Source organism: Amborella trichopoda, chromosome 5 (assembly GCF_054954075.1).
Source record: "Amborella trichopoda isolate Santa Cruz 75 chromosome 5, AtrichopodaSantaCruz75HAP2 v2.0, whole genome shotgun sequence".
Lineage (NCBI taxonomy): Eukaryota > Viridiplantae > Streptophyta > Magnoliopsida > Amborellales > Amborellaceae > Amborella > Amborella trichopoda.
In genome coordinates, this window is record NC_142340.1 from 32,707,358 (window position 1) to 32,731,803 (window position 24,446).

Consider the following 24,446-nt stretch of genomic DNA (forward strand, 5'->3'; position numbering starts at 1 on the left):
GAGAAACCCTTCGATCCTAAAGAATTAACCAAAAAGTAGATTTTTGGGGGCCCTCTCTCTAAAATTGGTTCCAACAAGTTTTAGGGTTCAAATGAATCTAAAACCCTAATTTTTTGCCCTTAAAAACAAAAAAGAATGACCAAAATTGCTCCTACTAAAATCAATTTCTGCCCCTGGGCGAGGCATAGGCCCTGGGCGCCCGACTAAGTGGGTTCCATACCGCCTAGGCGGCCACCCAGGGCTCGACCACCCAGATTGGCCGCCTAGGCCTGAGCGATGCGCCCTGGCCTTTCGGATCGCCTAGGGGCGGAAATTGGTTATGTTTATGTTGCAAAAGGCTTTTTGAATCATTGGTTGTGTGCTTGTTGCCTTTTGCAACATAAACCACCAATGACACTTTTCGAGTGAAGCAACAAAGCATAAAGGGTTGCATTTTGTATTTTGATTACATAGCCTAGGGTAGATAAATAGGTCCTACCTTGACCCTTATTTCATGATAGAACAGCGTGAGAATGATCTTTTTTGATAAAGGACGACCTTAGAATGATCAATGGAGTAGATACCAAAGGCTTCCATTATCATGGAACATAACACTAAGATTGATGATTGTATGATTCCCACATGAATCTTCACTTAATGCTTTCATGTCAAGGTTGCGTGCCAGACTTTTGAAATTTTCATAACTACGAGACTAAAAGTTTGCACAGCAAACTAAGACATGAATAAAGACATCCAATGCTTCAATAAAATTTTGCTTATACACTATTAATTATGAATGACTATCAAATAAATAGCAAAATTTATGTATTATCTGGCCCCATCACCTAGTGTAGCATGTACACTATTTTGCAAAATTGAAACCACTGCATTTCAACAGAAAATGCCAAAAAAGTGATATGTTGAGTAGGCAATTTAGATTTTTGAGGCATGCTTTATATATCTTTCAAATATTCAACCCAAAAAGAGAATTTCTCAAAGGACTTAACAAGTCCAACAGCTATGCACAAGCCACATGGTTGTTACACCCCACCATATATAGGACCCGAATGAAATTCATATTCAGGGAAACAAACATAAACACCATTACAGGTCGAGTTATTTCTGACAAGTGTGTTATACTTATCCTCCCTAAATCCATTGGACAATATGTAGTCCAATCCAATCCAATTAGGATTCCTGGATCCTGCATCCTTCTATAAATCCTATCATGGTCAAACCTCTAGAATATCAAAAATTCCTCCATGCTTTTAACAAACAGGAAACCTAATTCAACTTGGAACATTATGATTACCGAATACATAACAGCAAGCAAGAAAAAAGGACAGCCCCATTCACTAAAACATTCGCAACACAATTAGATTCCTAAAACCAAGAATACCCCCATCCTCGTTCGAAGATTTTCAAAAGAACAAGCCTGAAAATGCTGGTAAATAAGCAACTGCATAGGTTGAACTTTATTTCAAAGCTCACATGAACCCTATTACTTTGGCAAATAATTATAGTAGTAAAATCATGTGTTTTTGTCAATATCATCTTGGTAACTTTGAGACATTTTTGGCCGTCCATCTCAAAGAAAAAATAACTTTACTCATTACTTTTAGCCGATTACATTAGATAGTAGAAACGACATCAAGGAAACTGCCTGTTTCTTCCTTAGTTGATTGTCTGAAATTGGGAGAACCGCTAAGGGCAGAAACAGAGGATGGAGAGCTATAACATGTGCTAGATCTTTCGTCACCTGAATCCCAAGAAGAACCCGATTAACAGCTTATTACCATACTGTTTTCAATCCCAACAGAGCTCAATTTAAGAAGAGCCCATAACTACCATGAATTTACTTCCCAAAATCCCAATCCAAGACAAACCCATTAACGGCTTAAAAACTATTGGGATTCAATCACTCGGAGCTCAATCCAAGAGTAAGCCACTATTACAAATGGTGTGTAAAAGTAGAGATTCAGTCATCAAAATCCAAATGCAAGAAGATACCATTAACAATTTAAAGAACATTCACGAACCCAATTTCTGGTACCCAAATTCAATAAAATATGAACCCATTACCAGCTAAAGGACCATGGAATAACCACATTTCTAAGGAGACCTACAAATAATTTTTCTGGTTACCCAAGATAGCTTGCCCATAGACAAGAGCTAAAGACGAATGAGGGACCCACATGGTTGCATGCAAAAGATTTAGCGAGAGAGAGAGAGATTGAAAATGCTTTTTGGGACAAATGGAGAGAGAGAGAGAGAGAGGAAAAGAGAGAAAGAGAGAGAGAGAGAGAGCTTACTTGAAGCAGAGAGCGCCATTGATTTGGCTGGGATGTTTGAATGGAGAAATGAGGTAACGGCAAAGAGGAAGAGGAGAAGTTGGACGCAGTCGAGGAAGCATGGAAAAGCCTGAGATTGCAGTGACAGGGACATAAAATAATATAAATATTTAAAATACCATTGAATTAGATAAATGAAAAAGATAAATTTTGGGTAAATAAATAAATAAATATAAATGGAAATAACGTGAGGTGAAGGTAAATTGGGACCAAGAGCATGATTCGAGCCTTAGAAATATTGCAATTGTTTGTTATTACATTTATTCCTTATGAAACCCTTACTTCGCTGCCAGAAGACCAACTTATGAGATTTTTTTAGTCTAGAATTTTGGAGACCTCATAAGAATCACTAGAAAATTATTTTTAAAAAAATTTTAAATTTTGATTTTGCTAACGCTTAAAACTCACCATTAAAGAAATGGATGGCATCTATTCAGTCTCGGGATTTTTTTTTTTTTAAGTGGATGGATGGTGCAGTTAGGAATTTTTTTTAGTTAAGGTTAATCTAAAGGGTCTAAGAGGTTACATTACCATAATTTTGGATCCAAAAATTAAACGTTGAATACCTGTTTGGTTCCTTGGATTCAGATTTTGGGTTCCTTTTCCAGGCTATCCTGTTTGGTTCACCTTGAAGACGAAATTGATTTTTTGTGGGGGTTCCTGAATCCTCCTTTTAAGCCTAAATTTTCGAAATCTCAATTCCACCAAATTAAGTGGAATTTACTTTCCATGGAAACGAAGCTTAAAGCCATTGACCTATCACTGTCCTGCGATAAGTTAGATTTAAGAAATTTTTTGAGGTCCATAGGCTTCTCAAACCCTAACGACGAGAACCTCTACCATTTGTTGTCTCAAGTGCGAAACCTTAGCAACTGAACCTCTACCATTTATAGTCGCAAGTGTGAAACCCTAGTGCCTGAGAACCTCTATTATTTGCTACTAAAAAGCGAAACCTCGTCGTCTAAGAATCTCTATCATCTGCTACTAAAAAACAAAACCCTATCGCCTGACAACCTCTACCATTTGATGTTGAAAAACGACCTCAAAATTGCCTTTCTGCTAGATAACGAAACCCTAGCGCTTGAGAATCTCTATCATTTGCTACTAAAAAATGAAACCCTATCGCCTGAGAACCTCTACCCTTGCTGCTGAAAAAAGACCTCAAAACTGCCTGAGAAAGCCTCGACTTTAGCCATCTGCTGATGAAAATTGACCCCAAACCCTTGGGCATGAGAAAGCCTCGACCATTTGCTGTTAAAAATTGACCTTAAACCTTTGCATCTGAGAAAGCCTCAACCATTTCTACTGAAAATCATCGACCTTAAACCTTTGCATCTGAGAAAGCCTCAACCATTTCTACTGAAAATCATCGACCTCGCCATTGCTCTCTTCCCTGTGTCTCTGGAGCTTCCGCATATCCACTCGCACTTGTCAATGGAGCCCTAACACTCTGAAAAATGTGAAAAAGATTGATTAGGATGTTTAAACAAACATTAGACTCCAAACAATTGACCAGGGGACATCACACTCGGGGCTATATTTGCTCGTGCATTCTGTATCATAGAAACACATGTTTTTTTATATCATATACTGGGAACAAAACAATTCCAAATGTTTAATCCTGTGTTACAATTTACATCAACTACAGAAAAGGAAAATAACGCTTGATTTGAGACTTGAAACCTATATATTTGTTTTTAAGGGAGAAAATATACAAACATATCAAAAGAGGGAATAATATCAAAAGGCATATCAACTCATACACATGTGATTACACGCAGGCATATTAATCCTCAAGTCTGGACTTCATTCAAGAACGGGCATCAAGTGGATCACGAAAATAATATATATATATATATATATATATATATATATATATATATATATATATATATATATCAATAACTCTCAAAGTACGGTCATATATGGGACCGTCTCTTCTTCGCTCTATGTATGTCAGTCACTTTCTTCGTTCTCACAGTAGCAAACTCGAGTAAGTCCATGCCTTGCAATATTCTAATTTTCTCTTAGATGCGAGCAAAAAGCCTCTCCCTTGAAAAGAATGCGAACCCTTCTCGATGATGAGAGATGGGTTTTTATCCTTTTTCTTGTGTTGATAGGCCATAGTCTTTAAATGATAATCATGCATCTGCTATCTCTTTAATATGCACCCTTCATCTCCATCTCAAACTTATCTTCTCTTTAAAATCACAAAACTGTGGATCACACATTCTTATCACATTGTTTTCAAATGACAATCATAAGATTTGAATATATCCATATGCGAACGAATATCAATTGCTGATAACCACTTCTTTTAGTCAATGTTTATTCTTATATTATTCAATTTTTAATTCACAAGCTTCAGACCCAACAAAATCTTCATATGACCAAAATCAAGGAATCTATTATCCCCGTCCTCCATCGCCCAACAATTCAACTCTGCAGCGCAGTTGTGACATTCTTTCATATTTCCTCAACCACTTTTAGATGCCCAGTCATTTGATCATGAAATTTGGAAGACTGACAGAGGACTCAGAGTCAAACATGATAGTCCAAATCTCACTTCAATATGGACCTCAAATGAGAGAGATATGGTCCATTCAAGGTATTGTGTTTTTGCTGGAAATAGTGTTAGTAATAACAGTCAATTGCAGATGCAACTACTTCCAATATACATGTCAATCAATGTTATATCTTCTAAGGGTGATAAAACATCGAGTCAAGAATCCAACGGTCATGGCCTCATAAGAAAATTCATCCTATTAATAAAGAAATGTTCATTTTAGTAATTGCGTGTCATCCTGGTTGTAACGTATGGAGCATGAAGCTTTTAAGACTTTCATTGCCAGGCTATGCGGATGATGAGTGAATTCACCTCCAAGCAATACGAAACTTTGGGGCACGAGCTTTGACGCCTCGAACATAAGCCCCTGAGAGTATCGGCTTAATTCCAAAACATGAAGTTTTGGGGTGTCAGTCAACGTGTATCTTAATCGACAGTGGATATGGATATGGGTTAAGCCAATTATAAATATTTCCCAAGTTATATCACTCCTGGACTTTAAGACATATAATGCCTCAACATGTATATCTTCAGGGATTTACCTCAACATATCAACTTATGACGAGGTTTCCCTTATGCTCTGTCTATTAAAACCCCATATTCTTAATTGGTGGTTTAAAAAAGTCATATCACATCTCACCCAAAGAAGTCTATTATCGGTCGTGAGTCAGAACATATAGAGGTTGATTGACGAGTCAGGGTTCCCAAGGCATATTGCGGCCTTCATATCACGAATCTTGAGCATATCATATCTTTCAGATCATATCTTCATATTATGGAGCATATTTGATCAGGTGTTATCAAGAACTGTGCTCTATTGACCGTATATTAAGATAGTTATCCAACGTACATTATCGACTTTGTTCTATATTTGATACATTCAATCTATCAAGCATTTGTTAAAATGCACTTAGTCTTATTATGAGGACTAAGAAACATGTTTATCCTCCAAGATATACCTTCAAAGGCTAAGCTTGTCAAACCTATATATCTTTCATCCAACATTCATTAAGACAACTTATCCAACATGTGTTACAAAACTCACGCTTGTCCAACGTTTGTTACAAAAGTTACGCTTTATATCAACACCTCTATCAAGCATTGGTTAGAATAAACTTAGCTTTATAGGAAGACTAGAAGCATACTTAACCCTTAGGCACATTTTCTGGGTTTTAAGCTTACCAGACTTATCCATCATGAAGGCATTCATCTAGCGTGCATTATAACCCTTGTCTCATAATCACCTCAATCTTTCTTGAGTGCTCATTAGAATGTATTTAGTCTTGTATGCAACAAAAATACACCCAACAAGCCCCAAAAAAGAAGATGATTTTCCCCTTTTTTTTGTTTCTTTTTTTGGTTTTTTTCAGTGCATTAAAAACAATGGTTGAATCCTCTTTATATATGATGTATAAACTATGCCTTAATATTTAAAAAATATTTTCTGGGTAGCTATTTTCTTCAATTTTTTATATTTGAGGTTCTTTCAATTTTCGATAAAATTCTATTTATCCCCATTTTCCAATTAAAATTTTGACCTTTAGATCCCCTTGAAAATCACCCATATTAATTGGGTTTCTCTTCCGACTTAAAATATTAGAAGGCATTTATTTTTTCATCGAAATATTTTTTTTTGGGTTTGTGATTTTATTGGCAGATCTATGTGGTGTCATTCATTGCCAGAGAGAGAGATGGGTATATTAGATTTTGGCCCATTTAGATGTACTTATTCACTCTTTTTAGATATACTTCTATCCTTTCCTCGTAATTTTAGTGAGATTTTTGCATAGCTAGCTTTATTCCGATCACATAGCTTGCTATGAATGTGCACTTAAACATTTTGCTGCTCTTAAAGCATGCCTAGATTTTTTTAAAATTTCCTGGAAGAGGCAATAGTCTTGTGTACTTTTATTTATTGTAATGACCCAGACTTCCAGGAGAAAGGAAACACGGGCGGCAAAGTGCGCGCAGCAGTGAAGGAAGCAAAGGAGAAAAGAAACGCGTTCAGCGGAGTGCGCGCTGCAGTGAAGGGAGAGAAGGAGAAAGGAAATGCGCGCGGCGGAGTGCGCGAGGCAGTGAAGGAAGAGAAGAAGAAAGGAAACGCAGGCAGCGGAGTGCACGTGGCAGTGAAGGGAGAGAAGGAGAAAGGAAACGCGTGCGGTGGAGTGCGAGCGGTAACGAAGGGAGACAAGGAGAAAGAAAATGCGCGCGGTGGAGTGCATGCGGCAGTGAAGGGAGAGAAGGAGAAAGGAAATACGCGCACAGTGAGTGCGTGCAGCAAAGAAAGAGCGCGCGTTAGTGTGAGAGTGAGCGGCAGTGTGAGTACATGTGGCAGTGATAGGAGAGAGAATGTAACGCCGCTGTACGTGTCAGAGTGGCATCCGCCAAGGCTGTACCTGTCAGCGTAGCGTATGGTAGTGGTCAGCCACAGTGATTTCCACCGACCTGGTCAGTCACAGTGTTTCCCACCTACCCCGGGTACTTAAACCCCTCTCCCCTTCCTTTTCACTGTCATTTCCCTTTCTTGCTCTCTCACACACACTCTTTCTCTAGAATCAAGAGAGTGAACTGCTGCCCTTTGGAGAAAGCCATTGCATGAAGCTTGAAGTGGCCTGTGCGTGGGAGTTTGGAGGTGCCGTTGAGCACATGTAAGTAGGTTAGCATCCAAGCATCCCTTGATTTAGTAAGAATCAAATTCAAGTAATGAAAAAGGGGAAAAACGATAGGATGAAACATATGGATGTGAATGGGTTAAAACGAGCTTGAAATCTCAGATTTGTGTCTCTGCGTGTCATGATTGTTTGAGCAATGTAAATGATCTTGCTAGTTGTGGAAATTGGTGAAATGAATCACTTGTAAGGCTAGCTTAATATGAACAAGGTTTTGTATTAATATTTGTACTGGTTTGTGAAACATAAGTGTTGTTTAAAGCATGTTAAAGTCAAGAATGAGAAATTCCAGAACTGTGACTATTTTTGCATTGAACTTTTAGGTGGACAAATGGCATCCAAATGGACCCAAACTGGTTTTGAATGAATTAAATGGTTATCTACTTCAACTTTTCTTTTTATATCATCATGAAATTCCACATGGATTAAAAATTATGCTTCAAAATGTGGTATGTCACTGTTAAAAGATTGCAGAAAATCCCTGGACTGTCACTCTTTTTGTACCAAACTTTTGATCTATCAAACGATGTCCAAATGCTCTCAAATTACTCCCATTTAATAAATACAGGTGTCTACTATGAGCTTTATGTTTTAACCTTGTCCAAATTCTTCATAAATGATGAGCTATGATTTAAATTGTACACATATGTCACTGTTAGCGGATTTCCCTGGATTTCACAATTCCAGAACTGTGACTATTTTTGCATCAAACGTTTCAGTGGACAAATGGCATCCAAATGGACCCAAGCTAGTTTTGAATGAATTATATGGTTGTCTACTTCAACATTTATTTCCATATCATCGTGAAATTCCTCATGGATTAGAAATTATGCTTCAAAATGTGTGGGTATGTCTTCTATTAAAAGATTGCAGAAAATTCCTGGACTGTCACTCTTTTTGTACTAAAATTTTGACCCATCAAAGGATTTCCAAATTCTCACAAATCATTTCCATTTGATAAATACATGTGTCTACTATGAGTTTTAAGTTTTAACCTTGTCCAAATTATTCATAAATGATGAGCTATGCTTTAAATTGTACACATATGTCACTGTTAGCAGATTTCAATGGATTTCACAATTGTTACTCCTGTTATCATAGGTTTTGACTAACCAAACGGAGTCCAAATGCCCCCAAAATACTGCCATTTAAAATATCTGTATATGTACTAAAATCTGCATGTTGAACTCATTTTAAAATTCCCCATAGATTGAGAGTTGTGCCTCAGAATGTGAAGGTATATTACTGTTCACAGTTGCAGGAAATTCCAACAACTGTTACTCACTTTATGCCGACCCCAAGCAAACAATATCCAAACTCCTTAAAGATCCATGTTTAGAATTAAAGTTGCATGTTTAAATCATTTTGAAATTCTCTCTAGATTGGGAGTTATGTCTCCGAGAAGAGGGGTACTTCATTGTTACTCGTGACCAAGATTTCTAGCTTTGTGCCTGTCTTGAAAAATAAATTGTTTTATGCCCAAAGCAGGCCCAAATATGTTCAAATCACATCTATATGATCCTTGAGTGAGTCTATTTGGAAATTGGTTTTAGATCCACACTGAAGTTCTCCATGATTTGGTATTGGCATCCCTTTTCCCTATGTGAATGTCACGACTATGGATGTAGTGAACTGTGCTCTCTCTCTTACTGAGCAATGCATCGATCAATTCAAGTGGCGAGTGTTATGAATGTTAATTTACAAGCATAAGTGCTATGTGATGGTTTTCATGTGATGAATGCCGCAGGTTAAATGCCATGGTGTTATATGAACAATGTTATGTGACCATGCAATAAGTGTTGACCGATAAGTGCAATTGCCATGTGGTAGCTGTACGATAAATGTTGCATGGTAAACGCCATATTGCTAATGTGATAAAGTGTTATGGATGATGAGTGATAAGTGTAAGTGCCATGTGATGGCCCCCTTATGACGGGTGTTTCATGTTAAGTGGCACAGTGTATATGATAGTTGTATACTTCTGAATAAGACTCAGATTTTGCATAATGAGATTGGAATTGTCTGTCATAAGGTATTGTCTAAGCACGAGTACAATTAATGTTTGAATGTTCTGTTATGGTACTGTGACATTGATCCCTACGCACTGGGCCACCCATTGGTAGCGAATACTGTTCTGTTATGATACTGTGATATTGAGCACTACGCAATAGGACATCCATTGGTAGTGCGACTAAAGTGATGGATGCTATGTGAACTCTTGGGCATGCTTTGGGCATATCGCATGACCAAGATTGATATGAGTGGGTGCTTGCTTTGAGAGTATTGTAGGGCCTGCCTGTGTGATTGATACCAGTGAGGTGCATGCCTTGGGTGCATTACATGACCTGACCTAGTGAGTGCTATGGAACGAAAATATGCTCGATTATGAAATGAAGGCATGCTCCATTTTGATAAGAATGTATACTGTAAAACATGTTCAGTTATAGATATATGAACGATAGTGTGCAAAGCATGACTGATATGAATTATGATGGTGTTCACGAAGGAAGGGTTCTCTGAACTGCTAATTCTTATGACATTTAATATCTGCACTGTGAATTTGAATGGTAATTATTGTATTGAATGAATGAGAATTCTGATACTTAAAATGATGCTTGTGATGGATACTGATGAGATTTCTGATTTATGTGATATTTATACTGTGATACCTTATAATTGAGAAAACAATTTATCGATGCATGGCTAGACATAATAATGATGCTTAGTACCTAGATCTACTTACTGGGCTTCATAGCTCATTCCACTCTATCTCCCCTCCTTGTAGATTGAGAGTGGCATGTTAAGGGCCAGGAGTACGTGTTTGCAGCTGGAAGTCGAAGTCTTATTCCTTGAAGAAGAAGAACCCAGATCTTGTATGTAATTGGGCAGTGTAGTACTGGGCTATTGTTTATTTTGGAAATGTGTATTACGGGGCCCTGATGCCCTAAATTGAATTGTGATATTTTGGAAGAATTTTATATAGTGGATTTTTGGTGTGTGGGACTTTCTATTACTAGATGCTCTTCTGCCCTTTTGAATTATTGTTCTAGTTCTTTTCCATGGTTTGCTCCGTTTACCATATTATTAAAGCGTTGAGTCTACTCTGACTTGAATGACATTCTCTACCTCTGGATCACGAGCCCGCACTTGGCCAGTCTCCGGCGAGAACGACAGAGGGACAGGGGTGTCTTGACATTTATACTCGAAAATACGGGCAAGGAAGTCGTTCCCCACCTTTGTTTTGGGGTGCAAATGTGTCAAAATAGTTGATAGAGAAAGGGCTCCATCAAATTATGTTCCAGGCAAGAGTTGGGCCACAAGGCCTTCTCTCGCTTGGACTGTCAGCAAAGCCGGCTTCTCGCATACCTTAATCTTGGAGTTCAAGAGGGGTTTTGAAATATTTAATGAAGAGAGTAGGGGTTTAATGATGATCTTTAATAAAGAGGGCAAGATCAAAGGAAACAATAAATGGAACCAATAAAAGCTAATAAATATATAAGAATGAGATTAAATGGCATTCATGGATATCATTAATGAAAATAAAGAGAAGGGGGAAAATAATAGTTGAGTCTTGGCCCCTAGGCCCGGCAGCCGAAGTTGGTGCCGATTCAGAGTAGATTGTTGCACAGTCAGTCCCGATCCTTCGGGTATTTGACGAGGCAAGGAAATATAGGTATAAGATGGTCTGGAAGATTTGATTATCTAGATCGCCTTTGGGTTAGAGTGTAAAAAGCTTAGGTTAAAGTTCTGGTTCTAGGTCAAGTAGGGTTTGGGCTAAACCTGATAGAGCTTGCACACACATTGAGAATCTCGGCCTTTTGATAGAGCCTACGCACTTAGTGTAAAAATCTCGGACCCTGGAATCAATGTCAAGTGCATTACTTATAAGCAAAGTAATCTTAGGATCACCATTGGATCATTTTTTGTGCAATTTGGGCCCTTCAAATTCTGTTGCCAGTTGGACTAGCTTTGGCACCATTAGCAATGGTCTCAGATTTGAATTAATTAAAATTAATTGCAGTCAACATAAATAAATGCTCTAAAATTAGGTGATTTGGACCGGGTACAGCTTTGTGGGTGGAGTGTCAGAGGCCCATCGCCATTGCCAATAGCATTGGCTCCTGTCGGAGCTACTTCACAATAAAATTGGCCATGTGTTGTCTTTTGGGTGTTCTTCTGTACAGTTGATAGAACTATTAGAAACCATTGCATTTTTTACTTCCTTTGGCACCACTCCGAGTTGCGACGGTGTCAATCTACCATATGGTCTCCATCATATGATCGTTGATGGATTTGACATTTTTTCAATGAATGAGGGTGGTACGCCCTTTCGTACTAACATCTGACATGTCAGTACCCACCAACATGTGTCAGTTTGTACTAACACATGATACAAACTCGTACATCCACGTTGTCTTCAATTTGGATTGTTAGAGACATGACACTATTCTAAGGGATGTCGGTGTCATTGGCAATAGTACCATGCTTATTTAATCTCCTCTCATGTCACCATGTCTGATTGGTGTGTCGGTCGTTCTCGTGCCACCATTGGGAATTGTGTTGGTGTCATTGACAGTGGCACCAAAACCTTTTTCTCCTTGATTACCTTCAAGTTGTTGGTTCTAGGTTTTGATTTGTGCTGCTATGTTTTTCGAGGGAATTCTTCAATGTTTTGAGCTCTGTCAAGCGATTTGGGGCTCATGGGGTCTAGTCTACGAATGGGTGTGAGTGGTTCAAATACCGGGGTACTTTAGTCTTCCATAGTTTCTTCCATCGAGATCGAAGTGTCTACAATTGCCTCTCTTTGATGCATGTGACACACTCAAGTGATGGAGCACATGGCAACAAAGAAGTAAATGCCTGAGATATAGAGCTAAGTGGTGAGGAATTGAAAGGGTTGTCCCTCGAAAGCGTGACATCAATCGGCTCATAGTGCATGTGGTCATATGGGACCCCGAGGTTAGCTAGCCCATTGTTTGAGGTAGTCATAGGTAATAGCCCTCTGTTTATTGATCAAAGGCTGTGTGCTAGTATTCCAGGGAAGTCTGAGTTTTAATAGTTGAGTGGAATGATTTAGATGAAAATGGAATACAAATCTGACCTAGTGGGCCATATACGACCTCATGCCCCAGGCGTATTCCTAGGCTTTAGGGCTGCGATGGTTTAGAATTTGAATGTTTGTTTTTTTTATTTTCTGGCTTTCATAGGGAAATGGGTATGTAGCATTCGTTTGCCATGGTCTTTACCTTTTGGACTGGGTGACCATATGTGCATTCTGATCATCATTACTGGGGCTGATCCGACTCCATTTTTTAAAACATTTTAGGAGATGTTTGGAAATCAGGGAGGGAAAGTTTTTAAACAAATACCTACCTCAGGTTATGATTTGAACCAAAGAAATTAATGTTTTTGAAATTACATACATGAAGAGTTTTGATGAAATTCCCGGACCAGGATGACCCAGAGTTTGGGTCTTTGGAAAAAGGGGTGAGATTTTATAGAAATGTTTTACTGAAATAAACAAGGTCTGTAGTTTAAGCTTAAGCTTGTGCGACCGGGGAGCCAACTGAATAGTTTAACGTCATGCAATGATGGACATAATGGGCCAACGACCCCAAATAGATTGGAAGTTTTGATTTTTGGCACTATTGTCGGTGGTGCCAAGGGTGTTTGGACTGCCTCCCATGCTGCCATGGGTCTTTTGGTCATTTTCTTGACCCCATAACCGAGGAAAACATCCTTTGTAAGGATTCTTTGATCTATTGTGTCATATTTATATTTATATACTGGTACTTTGGGCTTGATTTGAAAAGATTAGTCCCCAATGGCGCCATTGCCAATAACGATAGCTTGTTCGAGTTAGAGCTTTATAAAATGGGGCCTTTGAGGCCATTGGGGGGGACCATTTCTAGGGAGATTTATCCTTGGAAATCCCTATTTTTCAGGCCTCCTCTCTCTTTTTTAACTCAATCTCTTGCCCAAATGTCATCTGTTCTATTACTCATTCTCATAGTTCGATTGTGTGCGAACAATGGTGATCCCGGCATGGCTCGTGGTGATTCTAAGGGATTGCAGCCCTTTGCAAACAATTCAAGAGTAGGGTAGGGCAGTAGCATTGGCAATGCTGAATAGGCCTAGTTTCATTTTAGTATCCGAGATGTGGAAACATGTGAAAGGAATCTTAAGGGCATCTATCGTTGTTTGGGTGACGCCTCCCTTTATGAGTTGTGCATGTTCCCTTTTCTTATGAAAGGGATGATAGAGTTGTTGCAGGGTATTTTTGATGCGCTTTGTTTCCAATGTGCATAAAAGAGGAGGCGGTTGCAACCATGCCCAATAGATAACAAATATGAGTATGGACTACTCAAGCCCAAGCGGAATAAGCCTAATTTTGAAGAGCTATCGAAATGATGTCATCTTGGGCCCAAAAAGTGTGTGAGAGTGACATTTGACATCCCAAAGTTCTTCCCAAAATTTAGTTTGGAGTGCTATGCTCTAACGTGTACAATTTATACCATTAGCTATCAGTTATTTCACCCGATTTATGCTCATCTGATGTAATTGGAGCTCATAAGTGAATATGCGCTTCACTGAATATTCGATCTACCTTGAATATGTGCTAGAAGTGGTGAATATTGTTGAAGTTCATATTGATGTTTTTTAATGTTGAAAATGTAAAGATTTATTCAATATTTTTACTAATTTTTGGCTGATTTGGCCTCTATTTGGTAATGTAAATGACCGTAAAATTTGACAAATGAATTTATAGGTATGAAATCTTATTAAGCATGAAATTAAAATTACTATCTATTGTTATACATCATTTTTGATGTACTTGTATCCCCGAGGCGAATAAGGAGAGAGCTAGTAGTAACCTGTTCCCTCGAGGGCCCCAGATGCCTCTAGACCACGGGAACACTGTAGCAATAAGGCTAATATTGAGCGACCTCTAAAGGAGTGTCAGAATGGCCTCAAATTGTATGAGAGGGTAATTTTCAATGCCTTAAGGACACCCGTAAATGTTTGGCATTCTAATAAGTTTTGAGTTGATCAAGACAAAACTCAATTGTCAAATCCATTTCCTATCATGTTGAAAATGTACCCTATAACTATAGCCCTATTTTTTGGCCTCAAAACAATACCAAACCACCTCCATTGGATCCAAAACGTCGAAAGACTCCCAAGTACCAAATTTCGGTTCAATCGGATCCTCCAGAACCATTTTGAGCCTAACTTATGGTAAAATAGTGGGTTATACACTATTGCGGTGTAGCCTTGATGAACCAAATTCTATTTAGGGAAACTGTGTTTTCTCATTTTGGGATGATATTCAAATGCTTATAACTTGCTCATATTGGGTCCAATTATGCTTAAATTAGGACATGAGCTAGATCTTGACGATACGCTCGATTTGACATATGGTATACACCAAGGTGTAGCCCGAAACAAGAGAATTATTAAAGAGAAGATGGGCTCGAAACATGAAAATTCAGATTTTAAAAAAGAAGAACATCCAATTCTTTGAGAAATCATAGCTCAAGATCCCAATGTTGGATCCTCGCAAGTATGGGTCCGTTGCGACCATGCTTCTTGCTTGCTTTTTATACTTGACTTGCTTAGTAAGACACAATCCTACGATCAACTCAACCAATCAATTCAATAGTACTAGCTGAGCGACTGGCTTGCATAGTTGTCTCTATCCTGCTGAGACTGGACTATTTCCCTTGCCTATGGGACTGCTGCCTACCCTACTTCCCTCTTGCTTAAGAGCTACAGTTTGATATAACTTTTGTGTATGATCGGAGGCCGGATAACACCAAATTTTGAGGTCGAAGAAGGCATACTTTTCTGGTGGCCGGAATCCCATTTTTTGGTGACTTCCCAAAATTGGAGCATGCTCAAATGGAGACCAAAATGGACAAAATTTATCACGAAAGGATCGCGATAATATCATCTTCAATTTGTGATCAAAATGAAGACTCGAAACATCATGGATTGTGCCACATCGATGGTCGAATAATCACAAGTGTATGGAACTTGGACGGATTTTGGGTTCTTCCTTAAAAATCTGTTTCAAGACAATCAAAGGGTATCAAAACATGTGCAATAGTTCAAACATCAATTTTGCCACGTTTGATCACTCGAATTACCACCGAAAGCGTCCAGAACAGCTCCTGAGACCTAGCAATGCCAAGAGGCCCCTCATGGAGGGATGGTTTTATCATTTGTTGAAAAGTGCTTAGGGGCATTTTGGTTTTTTGGTAAAAAGGGGGATTAATATTTTAATTCATTAAATGCATATTTTTTGACAATTTTGATTGTTTTTGAGTAATTTACCCTTGTTTTGGGGTTGCTCTATATAAGGAACTCAAGTCATTTGTAATAACTCTCTTGGAGTAATTCTTAAACTCTTAAACACTTAGTCATTTGTAATCAAGCTCCTGGAAATTCTTGCTTGTTCTTTTGCTTTGCTTTGAAATTCAGGACTCAAGATGGGAGGAAAGAGAAACATTTCCTAGAGAGAGAAAATACCCTTAGGAACCCTTCACTCCCTAGAATCTCAAAATCATAAATCCTTTAGGATTCCCAACTCTCAATCCCATACACCTTAGAACTCCTAGCTTCCATACACATTAGAACCCCTAGCTCCCAATCCTACTCCATACACCCTACATCTTATCTTAGCTAGCCTACACCCTACTCTACACCATGCACCATAGTGCCCCATACACCATAGCATCCTATACACATTAATTAGCCTATATTTTAGTCTACCTTAGCTAGCATATACATTAGTCCATCCCATATACCCTAGTTCCTATACATCATACCTCAACCCAACCCACCTAAGCTAGACACCTAGACCTTAGACCCTAACATTGACCCAAGACTAAGACCTCTCTTTCTTCTCATGTGCATGCAAAGGAACTGACGAAGGTGCACCTAGGTTCAAGCTTGTTCTAGGTCCATTATCTCCCTTCTCCTTTCCCTTCTCTCTCTCCTTTCTTCTTTCTCTCTTTCTCTCTCTTCTTCTTTCTTTCATTCTCTCTCTCTTCTCTCATCCTTTTCCTCACTCTTTCTCACTCTCTCTCCTCCTTTGCTTGGACTCATGGCGGGTGCAAGCCTCCCTCTCTTCTTTTCCCTTCTTTTCTCAGTCTCTCTCTCCCACACCTAAACGTTTGGGCGCGCACCTAGGGCAGGTCCGACTACTCTCCCTCTCTCATTATCTCTTTTTCTCTCTTTCCCCACTCAAGGCACTGGGCCACGCCCTAAGCAAGTCCGTCCCCCCCTCTCCATTTCTCTCCCTTATCCCATATCTCTCTCCCATCTATCCATTGACCTGCACCATAGGTGGGTCCGCCCCCTCTCTCTCTCTCCACTCTCTCTCGTCCATTCTCTCATTCCCCTTTGCGCCTGGACCCACACCTTAGTCAGGTCCATCCCATTTGCTCTCCACTTTCTCATCTCGTCCACTCTCTTACCCCCCTTAGAGGCATACCTGCACTTAAGGTGGGCCTATGTATTGGTTAATGATGAAGGTGAAGAAGCTATGCCCCCAATTAATGAGAGACACTTGAAAAAGTATTATTCATATACCTTGGTCCAAGCTGCACAACCTTAAACTGCGTGGCAATGGTCTAAGCCTCATGACTTTAAACTGCATGGAGACAATTCAAGCTACACGACCTTAAACTGCGTTGCATTGGTCCAAGTCGCATGACCTTAAACTATGCGGCAACAGTCCAAGCCACACGACCTTAAACTACATGGCATCAGTCCACACTACAAGACCCTAAACTGGGTGGCACTGGTCACTGTATGACCTTAAACTACATAGCACACGTCCTGGTGGCATGATGCTAAACTACATCACACACGGTCTCGAAGGTATGACCTTAAAATTGCCTCCATTAGGTCTTGGCGAATGACCTTAAAACACACAAAATTTTATGGTCTCGAAGGCACGACCTTAAAATTGCCTCCATTAGGTATTGGTGGATGACCTTAAAACACACCAAATCGATAGTCACGGTGGCATGACCTTAAACATGCCTCCCCATGGTCACAATAGCATGACCTTAAGAATTGCCACCTCAAAAAGATCGACATGACGAAAACCCGCAAGGGCGTCATGGGTAAAATAATCAAAGGAAATAAAAGAAAAAAAAAAAAATGACAAGCATAATAGTATCACCAACTATTACGAGCAAAATATGCCAAAATAAAAGAAAAGAACAAAATGGGCATGATGAAAACCCGCAAGGGAGTAAAAGTGTAAAATGGCAGACATGACGTACAAACCATGTGTAAAAGCGCTATATATATATATATATATATATATATATATATATATATATATATATATATATATATATATATATATATATGTATATGGATTTTTTTTTTTTTGAAAAAATGGCACATACCCCAAAGATTTGGGTGAAAACCCGAGAGAGCATTCAAGTCGCATATGGTGGAGGCTAGACATGCTTCCATGAGAAGCAGGCCTCCAAGATTCATCTCTTACCCCCTTTCTAAAGGAGACAAGAGTTGGTCACAAGAGATAACAGAAAGATGCAAACCATGAAGCAGAGAAACAAACAAGTCAAAGAAGAAAGAAAATAGCATTCATTCCACATAATAGAAGATTACAAAATTATGGTTACAGTTATCAAAAATATGCAAAAGAAATGAAAAAAAGATAGAACAAGCAAAAAGAGTAAATAATTCATGAGCCCCTAGAAATTGTCAAAGGCTTCATGAATCTTGGTCTTCAACACTTTTGAGTGCTCTGAGGCCATATTCATATGCTCTTGGAGGTGGGAGATCACCTGAGTAATTTAACTTGACAATGTGTTGGTCAAGGCCACCTCGGAGTCCAATTTTTCTAATTCCTGAGACTTGCTTCGAGCCTCTTCTCTCTTCTGATCCTGCTCAGTCTTCAACCGGTGGATATAAGTTTCCAACTTTTCCTTTCTTCCTCTGTAGCCTTTATCTTTGCAGAATATATAGTGTCTTCATTTTTGAAGCTAGTCTGATGAGAAAGGACAGAGACCTTCTTATCCTTATCGCTCATTATGAGGCTCTGATGCTGAGCCAAGGAGTCCTCTAAAGAAGCCAGGCGACCCCCACATAATTGTTGCATTTCAGCTTAACGCTGGACTCTCCATCGTTCAAGGTCATTAAAAAGACCTTTGAATAGTTCAAAGGTTTCCTTTTCATAGCTAACAATCATCAAAGCAGTAGCACAGTCCCTGACTGCAATAATCTCAGCTGCAAGATCAGAGAGGAAGCATTCCTTTAGCCCTTGAAGAATTGACTATAACAAGTTCTCTACCATCAAAGTCTTCCTATTTGACATGGTGCTTGACACCGAAGAAGGCAAATATGAAGAACTAATCACCACAAGGGGTGCAACTTTAGCAACAATCGCTGGTTCTTGAGAAACAAGGGCCAAGGACTCACTGGAAGGAGCATCTGGCTTGGATGGGAGCTTTACATTTGGAATTGCTGAAATTGGCACTTCAGGAATATGAACAACTACAAGTTCCAAAGTTTTACTTGAAGAAGCATCTGGTTGGGGCTCTGCTTCTTAATTAGTTCGAGCGGGCACTTTTGAAGTTGTTGTTTCGATGTCTGGAGCCACACCGATTGCTTCAGGCTCAACTTCAAGAATATTCCCTTCTTCAGTAATAGTGCAGAGAAAGTCTCCCTGGCTCAATGATGAGAGAGTCTAATTCAAGATGAATTGGGTTGTCAGCGATGGGTGCCCCTATTTCTACCACAAGAGAGGGACTTTTCTGGTCAACAGCTCAAGCCAAAGGAAGTCTGACTAGATGAACTTAGTTGGGTTGTGACAATTTCAGGAATTGTCTCTTGAACGGGAGATGCTGCCTCTGATGATAGAGTTGGGCTAGCTGGCGCCTTCGTCTTTTTACACTTCTTCGACCTGGGAGGTAAATCAAATCCTTCACTTGAAGCAAATGGAACCAAATGAGATGCATTTGGACTTGACAAAGCCCTCTTGCTCAGTTGGGTACTCTTTCTACGAACCTCAAGTTCTACAGTACTACTGGGTTCGGGGCTCTTTATGCCCTTCTTCTTCTTTGTCCCTTTCTTCTTTACCCTCTTCTCTGGAGTTGCCTCATATCTTGACTTTGAACGAGCAATCTTGGTCTTTTGACCATAGCGAGATTTGGCAACCGGAGCTGAATGCAATCCACTCGTTATAAAAGCATTGAGGTGTTGAACATGACGACCTACATAACCAGGGACCGCACGACCCTTGGTCCACTTGAAGATTGAACAAAGGTCATAAAAAAAAAGACCTGGATTCACCTTCAAATGAGAGATATTGGATGCTAGTATGGTCCATGGCTAATGATCAAGGTTATCCAAGCCCCTTCCAGTCCAAGGGGTAATCAAGTTTGTAAACCTTGAAGAAGAATGGAGGTGTGAAATGCATCATGTGCCTTGTATCATGCTTAGTACTATTGATGGCCTTCCATGCATGGGTTGCCTTCTAGTAAGAACGGTTGGTGGTGTTCCACCACTGCTAATAACCCTCAGTGGCATGGCCTACATGACCATAATGGGGGATGACAAACTTGCTCAAGCCAGTACGAGCAAGACAGGTTTCCCAAGTCATTCTCTTGTTGCTACCTGTCTAGGATTCACGACTTTCACCTGGAGCATCATGGTATTGTTGAGACCCCTTCTTCCCATACTTCTTCGCAAAAAGTATCGAGAAGGAGCACCCTTGGTCTGAGCTATGTTGGCGTGCAAATCTGTGGGGAAAGTAGCTTCAAGCTTCTTATCTCTGACACCCCTATAAGGTAAGATGCATCCCCTAGCACTTAGGAGATACATGGCTTCTCGGGTCTTAGTGGTATGTCCATCAAAGGCCTCACCAAAAGCAATTGTGTAAACACGGTCAGTGGGACCACCTACAGGAAAGGGGTCCCCACGAGAGAAGAAGGAGTGGTCAGCTAGGAATCAATGTGCCTCGCTTGGTCCTCTAAATATGGCCTTCATCCCAACAATCCTCAACATTTGAGGGCAAGTATACTCTGACAAAGCCTCATTGATCTCATATGCTCTGGGGGTATAAGGAGGAGATTATTTCTTGGGAAAGTATGCTGAGAGCTAGCCAAAGATATAATGAACATGGAAGCTCGTTTTGAAACGGCCAGGTAAGACCTCTCCGTCAAAAGACTCACTCTTGCTATCTCTAGATGCTACCTTACCACATGCAATTGCTCCTAAACTGTGGTATATGCTATAAAGGACTGGTTGGGCCAAGGAATATTTACGCCCTTGAGCAAGGCTATAGGCCACAAAGAAGCAACCAGGATGGATGGCATTACCCTTTGACCTTGGGAGTGCAATTTGCACAAAAAGAGAGTGAGATATGTAGCCAGTACACATGGTCCTTTTCAGGCCTTCTAGGAGGGTTCACTAGATCCTTGGTCTCTTCTTCCACCTCTTGCTCATCATCATCCCAGACGGCACTGGAATTGGGTTCCTCTTTATCTTGAAGATTCTCATGAAAGAAATCCCTTCATGCATTGAAATGCATTATCTTGGATTTGGTCTTGGTCTCTGAAAGTAGGAGTTGGTAAATTTCGAACAACTCACGAAGACCTGAAGCGTGTGGTTCACCATTGATGGTTTGAGTTCCAAAAATTAGCCCGTTACTGGGGATGAACCCTTCATACATGGCCCCCAGCATGGGCAACCCACCATTGAAGTACATGTCAAGGAGGGTAATTCCCTCTTCATTGTGATGAAGGTGCCAGCTGTTACTTTATGACACCAGAGCTCCAAGAGGGCCTTGATTGTATTTGAGCACCTATTGTAGTAACTAGCTGAGCATTGGCAAGCTGCAGATAAAGCACATGCTACTACATCCTTAGCATGCGATTGAAGGACATCAAACATCCATGTGCTATACCCCCGCATGTATTGGTGCTCTCCCTCAAACCGGAGTCCACTAGATTCCCAATGAAGGCCTTCTTTCTCCATCATTCTCTTCCCTAGAGTGGGGAGATTCTCACTTGAATCAAAATTCCTATGAAGCGAATGATACATGGGTACACCATCTCCTTGAATCACAGGTTCACCATTTGCATCTTCATAAAGATAAAACTGAGTGTCTTCACCTACATAGGTGACGCTTAAGGGCCATTCCAGCCTCTGAGTGATTTCAAGACACCAAGGTTTGTGGATCTTGTAAAAGAAGCACCTTTATATGCATCAGTGCCCAAGTCTCTAAGACGCGGTAAATGGTTCGCTTCAAGAATTATGACTGCAAAAGAAGCACAAAAAAAAAGAAAAAAAAGCAATTAAGCAAGATAACAGGTCAATCTGATAAGAGTTTTCAAGTGAAAGAAGAAGAGAAAGCATCAAGAATTTTGCAGAATTTCAGCGGCATCTCCCCTATATTCAGAGGTTTGACAAAGAAGGTGTTTGGCTAGTCCAAAGTACTCAGGAGATTCTAAGAAATCACAAGTCCGTAGGTTAAATGCCCATCATGAAAAGTGACCCTGAAGAGCTCCGTTTTCTATCATAGGAGTGTTCAAGAATGCTCAAAGATGCATAATTGTGCATGAAAATGCTTAGAAATGCTTGACTATGCTCAAAATGCATAACTATGCATGAAAGTGCTCAAGAGCCACACCATGATGCATAACTACGCTTAACTATGCTCAATTACATTAAAAAGATGCATGTAAATGCATGACAGTGCTTAGAAGTGCTCAATGGACTTTTAAAATTCGTAACTATGAAGTGGAGGTGCTAAAAATGTCCGATTTTGATCCAAAATTATTCTTGAAATACAATGGGTGTCTGAAGAGATGCTTTAGATGCTAAGATATGCATAAAAGCATATAAGAAGGTGAAGAGTTATGTGAAAATGCGAAGGGTTGTCTAAAGAAGATATTTCAAGAAACATTTGGGATGTGCAAGAAATCTTTGGGAATGTTCAAGAAACATTTGAGAGCAAGAAATATTTGGGAGTACTCAAGAAATGTTTTTTTAGAGTGCTCAGTGAAGTGCATTCATGGTGCTTAGGGACATTGACGAAGATATCCATGACACTCGAGAGTATAGTCATATGGTGCTCAGAAATTATTTGGGGTATCTAGACATATTCAAAGTGCTCGAAGAAGACATCTGTGCAGCTCAAAACATGCTCATATGGTACTCAAAGCAATTTTCGTGAAGCTCCAAAATGTTCATGATGATTCAAAACAATACTTGCAGTGTCTGAAAATGCTTGTGATGCTCTAAGAAAATATGCTTGATGCTCAAACGTATTCGCGTGACGTCCAGCAGTTAATTACAACGTGCAAAGTGATATTCGTGATGCTCAAGTATGTTCATGATGCCCGAACATGTTGGTGATGCTTAAGAACATTTCTGAAGCTCAAATATGCTCATGGGGTTCAAAGAAATTTTCGTAAAGCTTCAAAATGATCCTGGTTCGTAATGTGACGAGCATGTTTGTGAAGGTCATGGTGCCAAACAAAAAAATATATGTTCGTGATGCCCAAGAATTGGGCGTGAAGCTCTAAAATGCTCACGGTATTGATTCATGATATTTGTGACGGACGTGAAGCCCAAGAATTGGGCGTGAAGCTCTAAAATGCTCACGGTATTGATTCATGATATTTGTGAGGGACGTGATGTTCGAAAGGTTCATGATGCCTAGACAAGTTCGTGATGGTCAAAGATTGATCCATGAAGCTCCAAAGAATACTTCAGATGATAAATGAGGAGGCAAGATGCACTAAGAATGCTCAAGGAATGCTCAAAAGATGATCAAGTCATCTAGGTTACACTAAAAACGGGTGTTCAAGCATTAAATCAAACATGAAGCGTGAAAAGAGGAGATAAGAAGAAATGAAGGAAAAAGAAACCATCAAAAGCTTTTAAGGAAGTAAGAGATGGTTACCTGGGGGTTAGAAGTATAGCCATGGTCCCCAAATATATTATCTTGAAGGTCACTTTTTCTCTTTAAAGAAAGGTCCCTCTCACTTTCTCTCTAGAAGAACAAGAGAGGTGAGGATGAAATGGGTGAAAATGCACCCATTCACACTTATAAAACTCGGACGTACCTCCTCTCTCACGAAAAAAAACTCGGACGAACCCCTTTTCTCACGAAAAATGCTTGGGCCCTCGCCTAGGCACAGCCCGTCTTTCGTCATCCCTCATCTACGTATCTCTCTCACACCCGTCTAAAACGCATGGACCTGCACCTAGGCGGGTCCGTCATCCCTCATCTTCATCTCGTTCTCTCTCTCTGTCACCCGTCTAAATGCACGGAACCACACCTAGGGCAGGTCTATCATCCTTCATTTTTATCTTGTCCACCTAAACGCACGGACCCGCGCCTAGGGCGGGTCCATCACTATCTATTTTTATCTCCTTCTCTCTCTCCAATGATACCCAGACCCATACCATAGGCAGGTTCCTCACATTCCTCTCATTGTCCAGCACTCTCTTCTCTCTTGTACATCTAAAAAGACATGGACCCGCACCCAAGGCGGGTCCACTCGTCATTTTCTTTTTCTCTCACTTCATCTTCTCTCGTTTGTCACTACTCACACAAGCCCATGGTTTAACCATGAGCTGAACATAACCTTGTGAACATTTGACACAAGGTGATCAAAGGGGCTATACTTCTTATTCTACCTACACACACTAACCCCCAAATGGGTAACCTTGAGCTATATGAAGCCCAAAAGCCTGAGCTCATTAGCCCCATTTTTGGCAAACCCTCGAGGTTTAAACCATGAACCGATTATCCCAGTGAAACCCTGAATTCATTTTTAAATTTTTCATGGATCCATGCTACCCATTTGAGTCCCACTTTCA

General features: G+C 39.9%; 1 protein-coding gene and 1 long non-coding RNA gene across 9 annotated transcripts in view; both read right to left on the reverse strand.

Moving 5' to 3' along the window:
* LOC18432666 (uncharacterized) overlaps window positions 1-3,759 on the reverse strand; it is a 47,132-nt gene extending 43,373 nt beyond the window's left edge. For 2 of the 8 annotated variants that reach the window (XR_016055361.1, XM_011624501.3), the window contains exons 1-2: window positions 2,541-2,567; window positions 2,292-2,400 (exon numbers count right to left, since the gene is read on the reverse strand). Coding sequence is in view for 3 of the 8 variants with exons in the window: in XM_011624501.3 (XP_011622803.2) it covers window positions 2,292-2,400; window positions 2,541-2,549 (118 nt within the window). In the remaining 5 variants the exon portion in view is untranslated. Of the gene's footprint in view, window positions 1-2,291; window positions 2,429-2,540; window positions 2,568-2,896 lie in introns of those variants that run through there. The other 6 variants (XM_088866495.1, XM_088866493.1, XM_088866492.1 and 3 more) reach the window with 6 other exon arrangements.
* Window positions 3,760-18,174: 14,415 nt separating this feature from the next.
* On the reverse strand, window positions 18,175-24,059 carry LOC110007119 (uncharacterized). Its single transcript, XR_002280662.2, has 2 exons — window positions 23,524-24,059; window positions 18,175-21,873 (listed from the first exon to the last, which is right to left on the reverse strand). It is a non-coding gene; the product is annotated as an uncharacterized LOC110007119 (long non-coding RNA).
* Window positions 24,060-24,446: the final 387 nt, after the last annotated feature.